Source organism: Ahaetulla prasina, chromosome 8 (assembly GCF_028640845.1).
Source record: "Ahaetulla prasina isolate Xishuangbanna chromosome 8, ASM2864084v1, whole genome shotgun sequence".
NCBI classification, from domain to species: domain Eukaryota; kingdom Metazoa; phylum Chordata; class Lepidosauria; order Squamata; family Colubridae; genus Ahaetulla; species Ahaetulla prasina.
In genome coordinates this window covers 60,529,438-60,549,731 of record NC_080546.1, presented here as the reverse complement: position 1 = coordinate 60,549,731, position 20,294 = coordinate 60,529,438, and the positions used below count along the sequence as shown (strand labels likewise).

The 20,294-nt window shown below is 41.0% G+C and overlaps 1 protein-coding gene across 5 annotated transcripts in view; it reads right to left on the bottom strand.

The window, feature by feature from the left end:
• Positions 1 to 1,672: 1,672 nt before the first annotated feature.
• AADAT (aminoadipate aminotransferase) overlaps positions 1,673 to 20,294 on the bottom strand; it is a 64,598-nt gene continuing 45,976 nt past the window's right edge. For all 5 annotated transcript variants that reach the window (XM_058192173.1, XM_058192175.1, XM_058192172.1 and 2 more), the window contains 3 exons: positions 4,478 to 4,584; positions 4,263 to 4,364; positions 1,673 to 3,495 (listed from right to left, as the gene is read on the bottom strand). In XM_058192173.1, coding sequence (XP_058048156.1) covers positions 3,454 to 3,495; positions 4,263 to 4,364; positions 4,478 to 4,584 — 251 coding nt within the window. In that variant the 3' untranslated portion in view covers positions 1,673 to 3,453. The remainder of the gene's footprint in view (positions 3,496 to 4,262; positions 4,365 to 4,477; positions 4,585 to 20,294) is intronic.

Genomic DNA, 20,294 nt, shown 5'->3' with positions numbered 1-20,294 from the left:
AGTTCCTGCTATCTTCTTCTGCTTCTAGAAATCACTGTCTGATATCATTAGTAACCATAAATACCAATATTTCTTTTAAAGATTCCAAATCGAAAATAATTTTCTGTAGTCTTTCCCTCATTCCCCAAAATATCCTTTGAAATTTATAATTATCATTCATATTTTGCATAATTACAATTATCTCTTAAAAACTTTGATATAGATCTGAAGACAGCCTTTTAACATCTTTTCTTAAAGGGGTTGTGCAATCACATCAACCTATCCATCTACTTGGGAATAATCCTAAAGTAAGAACTATTCAGTTCCTGCTATCTTCCTCTGTCTCTAAAGATCACTATCTAATATAATTGCAAATCATAAGTAACAATATTTCTTTTAAAATTTCAAAATCGTCAAAACCAATTTTCTATAATCTTTCCATCTTTCCCCAAAGTATCCTTAAAATTCTGTTTATCATTTATATTTTACATAAATCTTTTAAAACCTTTAATATGAATCTAAAGACAGCATTTTACATCCTTACTAAGAGCGGTTGTGCAATCACAGCAACCTATCTATGTGGAAATAATGATTTTATAGGCAGAGGAAGATAGCTGGAACTGAATAGTCTTGATGATCTATTCAGTTCCTGCTATCTTCTTCTGCCTATAAAATAATTATTTTATATATCAATCATTAGAAGTCAAACATATAAACATCTTTCCTTGGGGAGTTTATTTCAATTTATTACTTCTGCATTTCTTCTTCTACCTCCTTTATTTATTTATTTATTAATTAAATTTTTATACCACCCTTCTCCCGAAGGACTCAGGGCGGTTTACAGCCATAGTAAAACAACAGCAATATACACATAAAACCATAATTAAAAAACTTATTTCATAAATGGCCGAATTAAAACATTTAGAATAAAACCCCATAATTATAAAATATTAAAACATTAAAACTGATTAAAATCCTATGCCAGTCCTGCGCGAACAAACAAATAGGTCTTCAGCTCGCGGCGGAAAGTCTGAAGGTCCGGTAGTTGCCGAAGTCCAGGGGGAAGTTCATTCCAAAGGGTGGGAACCTCCACAGAGAAGGCCCTCCCCCTGGGGGCCGCCAGCTGACATTGCTTGGCGGACGGCACCCTAAGGAGTCCCTCTCTGTGCGAGCGTACAGGTCGGTGGGAGGCATTCGGTAACAGCAGGCGGTCCCGTAAGTACCCTAGCCCTAAGCCATGGAGTGCTTTAAAGGTAGTCACCAAAACCTTGAAGTGCACCCGAAAGACCACAGGTAGCCAGTGCAGACTGCGCAGGAGTGGTGTTACATTGGAGCAACGTGTGGCTCCCACTATCACCCGCACAGCTGCATTCTGAACCAACTGGAGCCTCCGGGTACTCTTCAAGGGGAGCCCCATGAAGAGAGCATTGCAGTAGTCCAAGTGAGAGGTAACCAGAGCATGAGTGACTGTGCATAGGGCATTCCGGTCAAGGAAGGGGCGCAGCTGGCGAACCAGGCGAACTTGGTAAAAAGCCCTCCTGGCGACGGTCGTCAGATGATCTTCGAAAGACAACCGCCCATCCAGGAGGACGCCCAAGTTGTGCACCCTTTCCACTGGGGCCAATGATTCGCCCCCAACAGTCAGCCGCGGCTGCAGCTGACTGTACCGGGGTGCTGGCATCCACAGCCACTCCGTCTTGGAGGGATTGAGTTTGAGCCTGTTTCTCCCCATCCAGACCCGTACAGCTTCCAGATACGGGGACAGCACTTTGACGGCTTCGTTGGGGTGGCCTGGGGTGGAAAAGTACAGCTGCATATCGTCAGCGTACAGTTGGTACCTCACCCCAAAGCCATTGATGATCTTGCCCAGTGGCTTCATATAGATGTTGAACAGGAGAGGCGAAAGAATCGTCCCCTGCGGCACTTTATTTCAATTTATATCAATTTTTTTAAGTATCAGTCTTTATGTTGCAATTACAATCCACGGTTATCATGTCACTTTATTTCAGTTTTGTTGCTTCTGCATTTCTTCTTCTGCCTTTAGATGTCAGTCTTTACACAGCAGTTACAGTTCAGAGTTAACAATCCCTTTTAAGGTCAAATCTTTTATTCTGCTTTCTTTCTTCTGCATTTAGATGTCAACCTTTATACTGTATTTGTAATCCAGAATTAGCAAAATCTCAATTTTGAAGCCACAGTCCTTTGTTACGATTTATTTTGAATTCTTATAATCCTTTTTGTTCAAAATTTTATAAAGAATAGAGGGGCGAAGACAAAGTCAGTTAAAATCCATTTTTAAAATCCTGTTCAAATCTGTTTTTCCCTTTTCTTTTTCTTTCCATTTTAAAGCCAGAATCTTTTGTCTCAATTTGTTTCTTTCCATTTTAAAGCCCAAAGTCCTTTGTCTAAATTTGTTTCAGTTTCTTATAGTTACTGTAATCCTCTGTAGCCAAAATTTATCAAATGTATTGGGGTTGAAGTGAAGTCAATTAAAAGTCCCTTTTAAAATCTTAATCCAATCTATATTCCCCTTTCTTTTTCCTTTTGCCCCCCCACTCAATTACATTTGTTAAAATAGCCAATAAAAACTTTTAAAATTATCCAAAATCAGTTGCAGTTAAAGTATTTAATTAATTTTTTTTTTAAAAATCTCCAAGTTTAATTAAAATCCTTGAGATAGATTCCAGACTCTCGTTAATTGATTCCTTCCACTTTCTTTTCCTGCTTCAATTAGCTGCTATTCATATTTCTCCTTAGCCTACTTTTGGCAAATTTACTTTCCAAGCCTCCCGGTGAGCTGATGATCACTCACCCGGCTTCAATATCCTTTCCAAAGAGTTGTGCTTCCCCTCCTGCCTGTTTCTTGTGGCTGTCTCTGGCTTTGAGGCATGGCCAGCGCCGAGATTCCCCCTGGAATGGGGGTCCATCGCGCACCATAGCTGCCTCGAAGTGGCGGTGAAGAATGGGGGAGCCGCCGGGGCAAGCGGGGAGGCAGCAAACTCCCCATAGCCCCAGTCTTTTCCCCCCGGCCCATCGGGGAGGAATGGCAGCTGACACCAAAATCCCTCCCTCTTTTGTGTATGTGTGTGTTGCTTTGGAGCAGCAATGTCCATGTGTGTGGAGGTCGTGAGCATAGCATTGTAATCTAAGTGTCACTCCAGTTGTATGTTTTAATATCATGCACACACAGAAAAGCACAAAACAAGAACATTCCTATGAAATCTGAAAAGTTTTAAAAACTTCGGTGATTTCACCCTTTTTAAAGTTTTGTAACAATCTAATGTAATAGGTAAGTTTTGTACGTATTCATACAATGTTTTGAGATGTTAATGTACATTTTAAAAGTGCATAAAAATTATTTATCATATATATTCTGTATCATTGTATATTATTTACAGCTGGAGAAACATTTTTTTTAAAAAATGTTTTATCTTGAAATCCTCTATCTTCTTAAAGATTTTTAATTTAATAAAATCATGCAGCTTCTTTAATGAGGTCAGCCAATCTTTGGAAACCCTGTAACAACAAGAAGAAGAACCACTATTTATATGACATGAATCAGTAAAAAGATGTGGTATAATTAAAGCTAGTTTGCAAAAACAGAAAGTTTGAAATATTATCAGTATTGATAATACTGATAATATTGTAAACTAGATTTAGCTGTATTTCCTTTTATCTCATCCATTTAATTTCAATGGCACAAGGCTCTACCTTGAATGTGCACTGAATTGTTTCATGCAATGCCTATGCACATATATTTCTTGTTGTCTAAATGGAATTAAGATTTAGATGAAGAGAAAGCACTTTTCTATGCTTTGGCACTATTCATGAATTTGAGTAGAAAGAAATCTTTTTAAAAAAATCCTACATTAACTATATTCGTACTATTCCTACGCAAATTGACTTGATAACTAAATATCTACAAATGCCTACAATATTTCATGGATGTATCTAAATGTACATAGTGTTCAGAAATTCATAGCAATATTCCATTGTTACATGGAGATGATTCTAATGTTACCTAAAAGCAGGATCCTATGACTGCCTATATCAATACCCTATTCTAGTCCTTAAAAAATTTACAGCAAATAACTAAATGATCCTGTCAACATACACATGAAAAGTAATGTAACATACATGAAAGAATCAAATTTGATAGCCCAAATTCAGCCAGTTTCTCACAGAAAGAGGGAAAGACTGTAACTGAATCAACTATAACGTAATAATAATGACTGTGAGTCTTACGAAATGGTAGATGTGGAGACAAGGCAAACTTTACTCACCTGATCAATCTGACTTGGAGAAGAGAGAGAGAAGGAGGCTCTGACATGAGAACTGGGATCAGAACTATTAATGTTAAATGAACATCCAGGGACCAGCAACACCTAAAGCAGAACCTTTCTCAGTCAGTCATAAGCTTCTCATATTAGAAACTGTTAAAATTTTTATTAGCCCTCTCTCCCCATTTTGTTTTATGTTCAGTATTTTTTTTTCATACTTGTTTCTCCAAAGCCTTTTTCATGATCAGTTCTTGGGTATCAGGAATTCCCTTAATCTTAATCCATAGAAACATTCCAGCAGTAGGGATATGCCAGTCTGCCAGACCTTAAATGACAGAAATGAAATAGCAGAGTGAAAAATAGAAAAACATATATACCACCAACTAACTTTAGAAATTACTTTAGAAATGCACCGTAGTACAAATCATGATTTAAAACTTAACTCCATGTGCTGACTTCTTAACTCTATGAATTGGCAGAAAGTAGACTCAGATCTCTTATCAGAGTAGCAAAAGTTTTTCCTTTTAAGATAAAGCTGAAGTGAAAAGGCTTTCTCCTTAGCTGTTTTTGTCCTATAAGTTACACTGTGAGAAAGAACAGGATGAGGAAAATTCATCAAGAGTTTCTAAAAGAGAAACAACCCAGCATTCCTGTGACAGGAAGAATAGTATCTCGGACCTCCCTAGGGGGAAAAAATAGTAACTATCAGTGATAAGAGATTCAATCAGGGAACAGAAACTAAAGTCTGCTGACCAAACAGTCAATCTGGGGAGGTATGATGTCTCCCTCGAGCAAAAATCAAAAATGTAACTGAGTAACTTACTAAGATAATCAGCCCCACAGATTACTACCCCTTTCCAATGACGCAGCAATGAATCTGAAAACAATAATAAGAGGTTACGAACAGCTAGAGAAGAAAGTTAAAGAATTAGTCGTACAAGTGGTGTTTTCATCTATACTTCCAACAAAAGGGCAACATCCAATGAGGGAGTAAAGGATTGTAGAAATGAACCTCTAGTTTAAAAACTGGTGTCATCAACAGAACTGTTTCCCAGATCATGGTCTGCATTATCTACATGAAGGGCTAGGTAAATTACCTACATGAGGCTCACAAGAACTGGAAAGAATATATTCAGAAAATGACTGGCTCATCTTTTCCAAAGGACTTTAAACTAAAATTGAGAGGGGAGCCCGCCCCCCAATCTTCAAGATCTTTAGAAGATAATTCCAAGCAAAAACCACTAGATAACCAATCATATAAGAAGGTAGGGAGTAAAGAGAAAGAAGAAAAGAAAGAAAAACACAAGTAGTGATGGAAAGGATGGAAAACCCAGTTAAAAGTAGGAGATATAAGAAACATACTCAAGACCCATAAAAGACTCAAATGCCTATACACAAATGCTCAAATTTTAGGGAACAAACAGGGTGAACTTGTACTAGTACATGAAGGTAGATATGATATAGTTGCAATTACCAAAACATGGTGGGATGAAACTCGTGACTGGAATGTACTGATGGAAGGATACAAACTATTCAAAAGAAACATACCTAACAAGAGGAGATGTAGTTGTATTATATATAAAAGCACTACAACTCTACAGATATCTACAAAACCAAGGTGAAAACCTCCAAGAATCCAAATAGTTCAATATAAAAGGAAAAAGAATGACATTGCTATAGGCCAACCAAACAAGGAGAAGCAATAGATGAACTTTTTGCTAAACAATTAACAAATGTATATAGGAAACATACCACAGTATTAATAGGAGATTTAAACTACCCTGATATCAACTGGGAGGAAAACTTTGCAGCAAGTGGGAGAGCCTTCCATCCTTTATAAGGTAGGTAAAATGAGGACCCAGATTGTTGGGGGCAATAAAAAGTTGACTTTGTATATAATATGCAAATGGATGAAGACTATTGCTTAACACAGTGTAAGCCGCCCTGAGTCTTCGGAGAAGGGCGGGATATAAATTCAAATTAAAAAAAAAAAGAGCAAACAGATTCCTAACCAACCTAGTTCACACCTTTGTCATCCAAAAGGTAGTGGAGGGGACTAGAGCTATACTGGACTTAATTTTTACTAAAAGAGAACAAGTGATAGAGGGAGCTGAAGTTGCTGGAACTTTGGGTGAGAATGACCACATCATATTGGAATTCTATATAATGCAAACACAAGCAATAGAACAACAGTCACCAGCTGGTGGTTCGTGGACCACTGGTGGTCTGTGATAATTCTGCTGGTCCGCAGAAAAATTATTTGCATTTTTTTATTTTGCACTAAATCAGGGGTCCTCAAACTACGGCCTCTGGGACAGATACATGCAATGAATCTTTGTGTTGCTGCAGAGTCTCCCATTTTGGGGGCTTTTTGTGTGGGTCAGAGGGGGACAGAAATTCCAACTTGGGGTCTGCTTCAGCCTCCTGGTGCGGGGCTTTGGGCAAAGGCTGGAGGGAAGTACCACTGGTGGTGAAGAGCCGGAGGGCCTTGTTCCTTGATGAGACTGCATCACGGCCTGGAACTGGCTGACCATCTCAGCTCGCTGAGTCTCCAGGTGCCAGTACCTGGCCTTGCACTCCCACAGGTCTTCCTTCTGCTTGGAAAGCCTATGCTCGTAGCCCTAAGTGAGGTGCTTCTGATGAGCCTCCTTCTCGGTCAGATTCAATTTGAACTGAGCTGTTTTGCCAACTCTTTCTCATGGTGGCTGCTTAGCTCCAACAACTGCTTCCTGTTGGGGCCCTAAGGAGCCTGGATGGGGAAGCGAGAAGTGGCTGAGGGTGAGTAGAGGCTGGCAAGGTGCCCCTTGACATGATTGGTGTCCAGTCCCACCCAATCACATGACCACCTAGCCATGCCCACCCAGCCAGCAATTAGGCAGATCATAGTGGTCCACGGGATTTAAAATTATGAATTTAGTGGTCCCTAAGGTCTGAAAGGTTGATGACCCCTGCAATAGAACATAATCCAACCAGTGTCTTAAACTTTAAAAGAGCTGATTTCAACAAACTTAGAGAGTGCCTAAGAAAGATTTCATGGATGAAAATCCTAAAAGGAAAAACAGTTCAAGAAGCATGGGAAGCTCTGAAAAATGTAATCATAAAACCCTGGTCCACTACAATACCACTGAAAAAGAAAAGCAAGAAATCCAAGAAGAAGCCAATATAAGTGCACAAAGATCTCTCTGACAGACTGAAAGGCAAAAAGAACAAGTACAAAAAATGGAAAGAGGGACACATAACTAAGGCATAACTATCAGTAGATAGCCAGAATGTGCAAAGATGAAGTCAGGAAAGCAACAAAGACTTGCAACAAAAGTCAAAGATAATAAAAAAAAGTTTCTTTCAATATATAAATAACAAGAAAAAAGTCAAGGAAACAGTAGTTCTACTAAAGAGAGAAGATGGCAAAGAAGTAACAGGCAGCAGAACTACTTAACTCATTCTTTGCATCGGTCTTCATGCAAAAAGAAACTACAGCCCAATCTACCAAAAACATAACCATAAAAGATTAGAAATAAAAATTAAAATAAGCAAGAAAATGTTTAGAGAACACCTACCGTGTTTCCCTGAAAATAAGACCGGGTCTTTTATTTTTGGGGCCACCAAAAAGGGCACCTGGTCTTATTTTTGGGGAGGTCTTATATTTTCCCCATGTACCGGGAGGTGTGTGGTGGGGGAAACCTGCCCCTCTTACCAGCAGCTTGGTCTGCAGAACAGCTGATCAGCGGCTGATCTCCTGCCGCCGCCTCGAAAACTCCCGGCTGCTCTTGCAGCCAATTGAGGCTGTAAAAGCAGGAAGCCCCACGTGCCTTATGCCCCCTTCAAGAACAGTCTTACTTCAATTGGCTACAATGGCCTAAGTTCTTGGCGTGCCCCAGCCTCCACCTGCCCTGCTTGTTGGCTCTGCTGCTGCTGGGACACTTTTGGCCACTGGCAGCTGAGTGACTGCCTGTGCTGATGCTGGCCTCGCGGGGGCTCTTCGCCCTCCTGGCAGCACTGCTTTCAGCCATCCTGCTGGGCTCCTCCTGCCTGGTGTGGGGCGAGTTGTCCCAGATCTATGACCTCCGGAGTGCCCCAGGGTGCACAGCTGGCATGAGAGCTAGCGCCCAACAGGGCCAGGGTCCAAAGAGTATTGGGCTCAGCTCATAACCCAGCACAAGCAGTACCGAGTAGACCTGCAGGAACGCGCTCAGCAGCCCGAAGGCGATGGCAAGTGAGGCAGCCTGGCTCTACCAATGGCCTTTAACAAAGGGCCTTGGCAGGCCAGCAGGAGTGTGCCCGGGAGCCAACTCACACCGTGCCAGGCAGGAGCAGCCCAGCAGGGCAACTGAGAGCAGTTCTGCCAGGAAGGTGAAGAGCTCCCGCAAGGCCAGCAGCAGCACAGGCAGTCGCTTGTGCCAATTGCTGTAAGTGAGTGGTGAGCACATCAAAAGCAAAAAGCAGGACTGGGCTCTTTCCTGAAATCTGCTTGCAGCAGCTGTGGGCATGGAGTGGGCGACCCCGTGCCTCTGACTGCTGACAGTGCTGTCCCGTCATGCTTTGGAAGGGAGATAAAAATGAATTCTGCAGTGGGGGGCGGGGCCAGCTGTCAAAGAGAAAGGCTGTGCGAGATGGCTCTCCAGCCTTGGACTTCTCCCGTTCCCCGGATGGTCAGGATCCTCAGAGCCCAGGCCTTCGGTTGATGTTGTGCAATGCTCGGTCCGTGGTGAACAAAGCCCCCCTTGTTTGTGATCTTATTCAGGGGGGTTCCGCGGACCTTATAGGCATTACGGAGACCTGGTTGGGCACGGAAGGGGGTGTGCCCCTCGTGGAGATGTGCCCGCCGGGTTTCCGTGCATTCCATCAACCGAGGGCCCAGGGTAGGGGTGGTGGGGTGGCGGTTGTGATTAGAGAGAGTCTAGAGCCGAGGGAGACCACTGTGCCTCAGATTGCCGGGTGCGAATCCTCTTGTGAGATGGGGTCATAGGTGTCAGATGGGTTTGCTGATCGCACCTGGCTCCTTGCTACGTGACAGCTGCCCTGCCCGAGCTCCTGGAGGTGCTGGCCGGGTGGCAGTTGAGACCCCAGACTTTTAGTCATGGGGACTTTAACTGCCATCTTCCGCCCGCCATCGACAGCGGCGCGGGAGTTCACGGCTTCCATGACGGCCTTGGACCTGACCCAGGTAATTGATGGCCCTACTCACATTGGGGGTGGCACTCTGGACCTGATTTTTCTCTCTGGTCAGTGGTTGAGAGATCTGGACTTAAAGGAAATAGTCACTGAACCTTTGTCATGGTCAGATCACTCTCTTCTTCGCCTGGACTTTCTGACCGCCATTCACCACCGCAGGGAGACGGAGCCGACACGCTGGTTCCGCCCCAGGCGCCTGATGGACCCGGATGGGTTCCGGACGGAGCTTGGGCCATTTCCTGAGGGTCTGGCTCACGGCTCGGCCGAGGAACTTGTTGCGGCCTGGGAACGGGCCGCGGCGGGGCCTTAGACCGAGTCGTGCCTTTGCGGCCTCTGACCCGGCGCAGGGCCCAACCGGCTCCTTGGTTCTCCGAGGAGCTGAGGGGGATGAAGCGCCGGGGAAGACGCCTAGAGAGTTCCTGGAGGTCTAGCCGCTCGAAGCTGATCGACACTAGTGAAGTCCTATACTAGGACTTACCTAGTGGCATTGAGGGAAGCGAGGCGTAGCTACGCCTCCTCCCTCATTGCATCGGCAGATAACCGCCCGGCCGCCCTGTTTCGGGTGACTCGCTCCCTCCTTCATCAGGGGGAGCGGGATGACCCGGTGCAGGGACGGGCTGAGGAGTTTAACGGTTATCTATACGATAAAATCGTTCAGCTTCGGGATGGTCTGGACCAAGATTGCGGTGATGAGGGTGAGACGCTCGAGGGTGGTCTTGGCGACATTATTTGGGATGAGTTTGACCCTGTGGCTCCCGAGGACATGGACAGGTTGCTGGGTAGGTTGAATGCCACCACGTGTTTACTGGACCCGTGCCCCTCCTGGCTGGTGCTGGCCACTCGGGAGGTGACACGAGGCTGGCTCCAGGCGATTACGATCGCTTCTTTGGTGGAGGGTGTCTTCCCGGCCGCCTTGAAAGAGGCGGTGGTGAGGCCCTCCTCAAGAAGCCTTCCTGGACCCGGCTGTTTTAGGTAATTATCGTCGGTCTCCAACCTTCGCTTTGGGGCGAAGGTTGTAGAGAGTATGGTGGCATATCAGCTTCCCTTGCACCTGGATGAAACTGTCTATCTAGACCCGTTCCAGTCCGGTTTCCGACCCGGTTACAGCACGGAGACGGCTTTGGTCGCGTTGGTAGATGATCTCTGGAGGGATAGGGGTTGTTCCTCTGCCCTGGTCATATTAGACCTCTCAGCGGCTTTCGATACCATCGGCCATGGTATCCTGCTGCGCCGGTTGGGGGGATTGGGAGTGGGAGGCACCGTTTATCGGTGGTTCTCCTCCTATCTCTCCGACCGGTCGCAGTCGGTGTTGACAGGGGGGCAGAGGTCGTCCCCGAGGCGCCTCACTTGTGGGTGCCGCAGGGTCGATTCTCTCGCCTTCTGTTTAACATCTACATGAAACCGCTGGGTGAGATCATCAGTGGTTTCGTGTGAAGTATCAGCTGTATGCGGATGATACTCAGCTGTACTTTTCACACCGAACCACCCCAACGGCTATCGAAGTGCTGTCCCGGTGTCTGGAGGCCGACGGGTCTGGATGGGGAGAAACAGGCTCAAGCTCAATCCCGCCAAGACAGAGTGGCTGTGGATGCCGCATCCCGCACAGTCAACTAAATCCAGCGGCTGAACATCGGTGGCGAGTCATTGGCCCCGATGGAGAGGGTCCGCAACTTAGGCGCCCTCCTGGATGAACGGCTGTCTCTAGAAGAGCATTTGACGGCCGCTCCAGGAGAGCGTTCTACCAGGTTCGCCTGGTACGCCAGTTGCGCCTTTCTGGACCGGGATGCCCTATCCACGGTTACTCACGCACTCGTGACGCCTCGCCTGGATTACTGCAATGCTCTCTACATGGGGCTCCCTTGAGGGGCATCCAGAGGCTACAGTTAGTCCAGAATGCAGCTGCGCTGGTGATAGATGGAGCCCTCGTGGCTCCCATATGACACCTATCCTGCGCAGACTGCACTGGCTTCCTGTGGCCTTCCGGTGCGCTTCAAGGTTTTGGTGACCACCTTTAAAGCGCCCATGGCATAGGGCCGGGTTATTCTGGGACCGCCTACTGCACGAATACCTCCCACCGTCCTGTGCGCTCTCACAGAGAGGGTCTCCTCAGGGTGCCGCCAGCGAGGCAATGTCGCCTGGCGACGCCCAGGAAGGGCCTTCTGTGGGGCTCCCACCTCTGGAACGATCTACCCCGGACTTCGCCAGCTGGACCTTCGGACCTTCCGCCGCGGGCTTAAAACATACTTATTTAATTGTGCAGGACTGAGCTAGATTTTAAATTTTGGGTTTTAAATTGGGTTTTATTTCTATTTTTAATTGGACGGGCTTTAGAATAAGTTTTTTAAATGTTTTATATTGTATTTATATTCTATTTATCTGTTTTTAGTGCCTGTAAACCGCCCTGAGTCCCTTGGGAGATAGGGCGGTATATAAATATGATTAAATAAATAAATAAATAAATAAATAGTTAAGGGAGCCAATTTTACAGCCACTTCCAACCATGCAGCGGACTTTTTAGAGTCCCAGGTCTCTTGGAGGGGGACTGGAAGAAAGAGGCGTCTTGTGGAGTGGTCCTTGATGGCGGTCAGGACCGCGAACAGTAGGAATAGCCTTGTGTGAGTGATCCGGGGAAAGAGAACTTCCCGGAGGATTTCTGAAAAGGGAAGAGAAAAGGGCCCCCAGAAAGAAGGACGGAAGAAAGGCAAGTTTGGGCATAGAAAGGCTTACTGCAACATGATAGACCTTACTGACTGAGAAAGGAAAAAGACTAAGGATGGTTTTCTTTGTTTTCTTTGTTTTCAAAGACCTTATAATAAGCAACTAGAACAATTTAAAGTTGGAAAGTAAAAGTGCTGACAAATCAGAGAAGGCTGACATCTTGAATGAGGATTGAACGCTGAGTAACAGAGAGTGAGGCAAGGAAGACACCTACTGGCCAAGAAAAAATTAGACACAAACTACAGAGGAAAAAAGATACTTTAAATAAATAAATCAGAATAAAAGAAAGAAAAAGAACTTTGCTCCAGAAAGAAGAAAAGATTGTGTGCTAATATCTATTTGTCTAAGAAAATAAATTCAGTAGTCAAATAGGAACTTGTTGACTTAAAGGACTGAAAGGAGCAATATAAAAATAAGAAATTTGACTGGGTGAGAGATTGTCTATACTTGGTGATTTTTTAATATAGTGATTATACATATATAGAGGAGATTTAACTGCAAACCAGACAATGGACATTATATTAAGAATTAACTATTACTATTATTATTAGTATTATAAGTGACTTTACAATTCATCTCTTTATCAATTTATTCCTGCTATTGATTGCCATAATAAATAGGTGATTTAAAACAATAGCTTGATATAAGTATTCAAAACTTACAAGCCATTCAATTATTTTTGTTAAAGGTGTTTTATATTTAGCAATATCTACTATAGTTATGGTTTAGTTTTAGAAAATTTGATATAGTTTGGACTTAATTTATTAATTTATAATATATATAAAATATAAACTGTGTGGCAAGTAGGCACGTGATAGATTGATAATCTGGGTGTGCTGGAGGGAAATACGAGAACTGCACATAAGTGGGAGGGTTGGTTTAAAACAGTGTTCAAGATGACAAGCATTCTTAATCTAATGAGAATTGGTACAGGAAGGAGGCAAGCAGCCCAAACTACAACAGTTGAATTGAGCCCAGTGGGACAAAGGTGTACAGAAGAGATAACGCAATGAGAAAGATCAAATTCATTTAAGGACTTGCACCTAATGCTACAATCAATGCAGGATGTAATGTTGAAAAATCATGAAGATCTGAAAAAAGAGATAGGAGAAGTGAGAAGTGATAGTGGAGAACTCAAAGAGAAGATGAAATCGATGGATGGGAAATTATGAAGAACGAACAAAAACTACAGGAGATGGAGGAGAGAATGGGAAAGGAGGAAAAGAGGAAAAGAGAGTAGATGAAATGAATGAAAGACTGATACTGATATGAATGAAATAAGGAATTAGAAACAATGGTTATCTTCCTGGAAACAAAAAAGGCAGCCCACTACCTACACTTCCAAAACATGAGAGAAGATAAAGGCGAGGGTCTGCCAGAGATGATGGCGGACCTACTAGCAAAAGCTTTAGGAATTGAAAAAGAAGAGATGATTAATGAGATGGACGAAATTTACAGGATTCACAGTAATTATGTGAGAAGGCATAATTTACCCAAATAAGTTCACATTAGATTTGTAAAGAAATCAATTTGGGATGAGATATTACACAGAACAAGAGACGACCCATTAGAGTATAGAGGAAGACAATTAGTACTTAAGCAAGTGCCTAGAAGGGTGAGAGACTTAAGAAGGCCTTATCAACACTTAACTTCCAAATTGACAAGACAAAATATCAATTTTAGGTGGTTGACGCCAGAAGGAATTATGGTCAGTGGTGGGATTCAGCCAGTTCGCACCACTTCGGGAGAACCGGTTGTTAACTTTCTGAACAGTTTCGCAAACTGGTTGTTAGAAGAAATCATTAGGGCAGAGAACTGGCTGTTAAATTACTTGAATCCCACCACTGATTATGGTGTCATGGCAAGTAAAAAGATTCAGATTGGACACGATAGATAAAGTAGAAGAGTTTTACAGGCAAAACTTTGGCAGAGAGAAAGTGTTCGAAGAAAGAGAAATAACAGAAGAAGACAAAAGAAGAGTACAGACAATAGAAACAAAAGAACCCCAAACTAGAGAGAAGGAAAGTGGGAGAGGAGGAAAAGCTGATAATAGAAAACATGATGAAGGTAGACTCAAAGAATTTAAAGAGGCTAGACCAACAAGGGCGACAAGATATAGATATAGACTCACAGGAAGAAATAGTGATTCTATCTCTGAATGTCAATGGTTTAAACTCCCCATTAAAGAGGAAAAAAATTCTTAATTAACTTAACAAGATGAATTTGGACATAATACTATTACAAGAAACACATATAAAGAGGCAGCATCAATATTTATTAAACTACCACAAGTCAGGGAATATGTTTGCATCACTATCTCAACAGAAGAGAGGGGGAATTGTGATACATATTAAGGAGGAAATTTTGGCAAAACAAATTTACAAGGTTGAGGAGGGTAGGATATTAATAATAGAAGTAATTTTGAACAAAAACAAAAGTGGCTCTTGTGGGAATTTACGCCCCAAATGAGGGGCATGAACAATTTTATAAGAAGTTATACAGTATTATTGGAGAAATAGAAAATGATAATATTTGTATATTGGGTGTCTTCAACGCAATAGTAGACAGATTTAGACCACAGAAGTGATAAAAAAAGGAAAGGAATCAGAAGAACACTACCTAGCACCTTTTTTAAAATGGCGGAGGAACTGAGTATTCAGGACAGCTGGAGAGATAGAAATCCGGGGAAAAAACAATACACATACTATTCCGGTCAAGATCTATCATGGTCTAGAATCATATGGTTTGGTTGTCAACAGAATTAAAATTGGAAGTTGAGGAAATTACAATTGTTGGGCAGACCACAATCCTGTTAAAATTAAATGGAAAGGACAGAAGAAAACAAAGAGGTGGAAATTAAAAAGAGCAATTTTGAATCATAAGGAATTTAAATTAAAGATGGAAGAACAAATGCATCTGTTCTTTCAGGTTAACAAGAAAGAAGACACAAACAATCAAAACTTATGGGATACAGCAAACACCTATATGAGAGGTATTGCAATTGCCTATATGGCCAAGGAAAACAAACAAAAAAGGCAACGACAAAAAAGTTTAGAAGAACTCAGTAGACTTGAGACAATTACAAAAGGAACCATAAAGACGGGAATTGAAGCAACAAATAGATTTAATTAAACACAAATGAACATTATCGAGAAGGAAGGTTTGGCACAGCAAATAAAATGTACTAAACAATTTTTTTTTGAAAATGCGAAAAAACCAGGATGCTGGTTGGCCTATAGATTGAAAAAACAGAAAGATAGAAGATGGCTTAGTAAATTATACAATGATGAGGGAAAGATAATATACCAGAATGAGGGGAAGAGAAAAGTGAAATGTGAGTTTTACAAAAAAATGTATAAAGAAGAGGAATGTAATGGTGGAGGAAAGATATTACAATATCTTCAGAAAGCTGGACTACCTAAAGTTCCGGAAGATGTTAAAGATATGTTGAACAAGGAAATAACACCTTTAGAATTAACAGATGCAATCAAAAAACAAAAAAACAACAACAAAACACCAGGCCCCGATGGACTACCAACTAAAATATACAAAAACCTCCAAGAGACATTAGGCCCCACTTTGTTAGAGGTATTTAATGAAATCTTTTTTTTTTAATTGAAAAAGTTTTAACAAACAAAAACATTTTCCCCCTTTTTCCCCCCTCCCCCCACAAAACCCCCTTCCCCCCTCCCTTCCCCCCCCCGGCTTCCCGGGTCAATCATAAGGTATTGTTATACATAAACCAAACATAGAGTAAAATTTTCCCTTCTAATCCAATTAACCTCATCCAAATCTTTTCATTTCCCAACCCCCCCATTACATAAAATAATACTTCCTAATTATTCAAAGGCAATCTGATATTTCTTAATCTGATATCTGTTTTGTAAATAATCAATCCATTTTTTCCATTCAATTAAATAACTTTCCTGCGTGTTGTCTTTCCAAAAAAGCTGAGATTTTAGCCATCTCAGCCAAATTAGTAACTTTCAATATCCATTCTTCTATTGTAGGTAACTCTTTTTTCTTCCAATATTGTCCAATCAACAGCCTTGCTGCTGTTATTAAATTCAGAATCAATTTAGTCTCAATCCCTGTACAATCCGTTATAATTCCCAAAAGGAAAAATTGTGGCAGGAACTTTATCTTCTTCTTCAGGACATTTTGAATAATCCACCAAATTCTTATCCAAAGGGCCTTAATTTTCTTGCAAGTCCACCAAATATGAAAATATGTAGCGTCATCACAGTCACACCTCCAACATTTCGCTTGGATATCAGGATACATACATGATAATTTTTTGGGATCTAAGTGCCATCTATAAAACATCTTATAAAAATTTTCCCTTAAATTCTGTGCTTGTGTAAACTTAACATTTCTAACCCAGATTTTCTCCCATGTTTCCAACATTATTGGTTCCTGAATATTCTGTGCCCATTTTATCATACAGTCCTTTACCAAATCCTTTTCCGAATCTATTTCAAGCAACACAATCTCTTTATATGCTCCTGGGTCTGATTTCTAATTTGCTTTATTAAATTTTCCTCCCTTTGCATTATACCAATTTTTTGATTTTCTTTCCATCTAGCACTTAGTTGCCCATATTGAAACCAAATATAATTCCTCCCTTCTTCATTTAATACCTGTAATGATTTTAATTGCAATCTACCTCCTTCAGCATACAAAAGTTCTTTATAAGTAATCATTTCCTGTTTCTGTTCTATATTTATATTCTCTATTGCATGTCTGGGGCTCGCCCATATAGGAATCTTATAGTCTAGTTTCTAAGAATATTTTTTCCAGACCCGCAAAAGAGCACTTCTCAACACATGATTCTTAAAAGCCCTATCCACTTTTTTTTCATAAAATAAATATGCATGCCATCCATATAACAAGTCATAACCTTCTATATTCAAAATTCTTTCCTCCGTTAAATTAAACCAGTCACTTATTTCTGAAAGGGCTACTGCTTCATAATATAGTTTAAAGTTAGGCATTTTTAGGCCACCTCTTTCCCGTGAGTCCTGAATTATTTTCATTTTAACCCTCGCCTTTTTACCCTATTTAATGAAATCTTGAAAGATGCAAAGACACCAGCCACAAGGAAAGAAGTGACTATCACTCTGATTCCCAAGGAAAATTCCAATCTGACACTTATTAAAAACTATAAGCCCATATCATTACTAAATTCGGACTACAAAATTTTCATGACAATAATGGGTGAAAGGCTAAAAAGTTTTTGAAATAATTCATTTATACCGATCAAAATGGCTTTCTACCTAAAAGGCAAATTAGAAATAATGTTATACTAGACATCTTGGAATAGTACGAGGTACATAATGAAAAGCAAATGGTGTTAATATTTGTTGACGCACAAAAAGCATTTGACAATGTTAAATGGGGATTTATGTTGAACCAGCTAAGTTCAATTGCTGCTATAGTTTGTACTACCTTTAGAAATTTTGAGTAGAATAATTCGGGAAGATTAACAAATTAAAGGTCTAAAAATTAAGAAATCTTTAAAGTACAGGCTTTCACAGATGACCTGTTTTTTATTATAGAAGAGCCCCCACAATCTGGTGTAAGGTTAATGGAAGTACTGGGAGAATATGGGGAAGTAGCTGGCCTGAAGATAAATAAGGGGGGAAAAATGCTAGTTAAAAATATGACTAAATTGCAAGAAAAGGAATTGGCAGAGAAAATAAACATTCAGACAACAAAAAAGGTAATTTATCTAGGAATTCAAATGATGGCAAAATGTATTACACTCAAAAGAGACAATTACGGAGAGGCATGGCCAGTATTGCGACGAGACGACGCGAACCCCCGTAACTCCAGAGTGTCAAAATTCCGATTGATTTGGGGGTCCTCAATGGCTCACCATAGCTGCCCTGGAGGGACACTGGCCAGCGTGAACCGGGAAGTTGCGAATTCCCTGCAGCACCGGCACTCAGCCTTCGACCCAATGACAAGGAAAGGCAGCCATTAGGAGTTGCCAAAGTCAGGACGGCCACACAAGAAGATTGAGCAGGAGGGAAGATCAGAACAGAGCGTTGTTACCAGGTGAGCGAATGGCCAACTTGCAGGTAAGAAGAAAAAAAAACTTTTAAAGCTCAAAAGATTTTCCGGCTTGAAGTCAGCAGTTAATTGGCATACAGAAACTTAAAGTGAGAGGAAACAAACAGCAAAGAGGATCTATAAGACAAAAGCCCTAAAAGAAATAATGTTCCATCTGGATTTAAAAATGGTTTTGGAAGAAAATATAAATATTAAAAGGAGAAGAAAACTGAGAGAAAGCATCTTTTGCTAACAAAAGGAAGACAAAGGAATTGTTTTTGTGGATTAACGAGTGACATTTTGTTGCTGGGAGTTGTGGATTGGAGACAAACATCGCTGGAGAGGGGAAAAATAACATTGCATTGTTTAGGCTAAGAGAAAAAGAAACACCGAAGGAGTACTTGTTGAAACAGCTGTGGCATAGCTTCCAAAGACTGGATAGATCAAGATTGGAACTAAGACGACCTAGGGAAAAAACATTTGAACTGGGTTGCATTTGGAAATAGAAAAAAAAAAGGGTGGGGGGAGAGACAATATTTTGGACTTGAATTTGGACTATACATAAGTTAAAATAATTAAATTTAGAAAGCCTTTCTCCTTATATTGAAAATATGGAGAGTTAGGAAGATGAATATGAGGAACTATGAGAGATGCTTCAAATGGTGCGAGAATCCTTTAAGGAAATAAACAAGCAGAACTGTGACTTAAAAATAAAAAAAGAAATTATGAAATTATTAGAAAACAAGAACAACAAAAATATAATGTTGAAAAAGAAATGGGTGATGATAATACAGGTGATCATATTGGGATTGATAGGGAAAGAATAAAAATGGAGAGGGGGAAAGATATTTTAAAAAAGAAAGGAAAAAAGAAAAGAAGAAAAGAATGAGGGGGAAAATTAAAAGAGTGAAAAAAACAGATGATTACACTGGGATTAGCAGTGACAGAACAAAGAGAAGAGGAGGAAATAGAGAAAAATTGAGGGGGGAAATTAGAAGAGTAAAAGTCAGAGAAAGGTGGAAAAGAGGATGCAAGAAAGGGAGCAAGAAGAAGATAAAAGAACAGGAGAAAGGGAGAAAAGTATTAAGAGATGAGATTTGGGAGAGAATGAAAGAAAATGGTTAAAAGAAGGAGAAAAATGAATAGTAGAAAAAAACTAAAATAGTGGTAAACTTTCTTTTCTTTTTTTGGGGAATAATGGAAATTAGAAGAAATATATAGATTATTGTAAAAAGGTAGTAAAAAGGTTGAAATGAATGAAGGAAAATTAAAAAAAAGAGGAGGAGAAGTAAATTAAATGTGGAAGATATAATATAATAGAATAGAATAGAATTTTATTGGCCAAGTGTGATTGGACACACAAGGAATTTGTCTTGGTGCATATGCTCTCAGTGTACATAAAAGAAAAGATACGTTCATCAAGGTACAACATTTACAACACAATTGATGATCAATATATCAATATAAATCATAAGGATTGCCAGCAACAAGTTATAGTCATACAGTCATAAGTGGAAAGAGATTGGTGATGGGAACTATGAAACGATTAATAGTAGTGCAGATTCAGTAAATAGTTTGACAGTGTTGAGGGAATTATTTGTTTAGCAGTGTGATGGCCTTCGGAAAAAAAACTGTTCTTGTGTCTAGTTGTTCTGGTGTGCAGTGCTCTATAGCGTCGTTTTGAGGGTAGGAGTTGAAACAGTTTATTTCCAGGATGCGAGGGATCTGCAAATATTTTCACGGCTCTCTTCTTGATTCGTGCAGTATACAGGTCCTCAATGGAAGGCAAGTTGGTAGCAATTATTTTTTCTGCAGTTCTAATTATCCTCTGAAGTCTGTGTTTTTCTTGTTGGGTTGCAGAACCGAACCAGACAGTTATAGAGGTGCAAATGACAGACTCAATAATTCCTCTGTAGAACTGGATCAGCAGCTCCTTGGGCAGTTTGAGCTTACTGAGTTGGCGCAGAAAGAACATTCTTTGTTGTCCTTTTTAATGATGTTTTTGATGTTAGCTGTCCATTTTAGATCTTGCGATATGATAGAACCTAGAAATTTGAAGGTTTCTACTGTTGATACTGTGTTGTCAAGTAT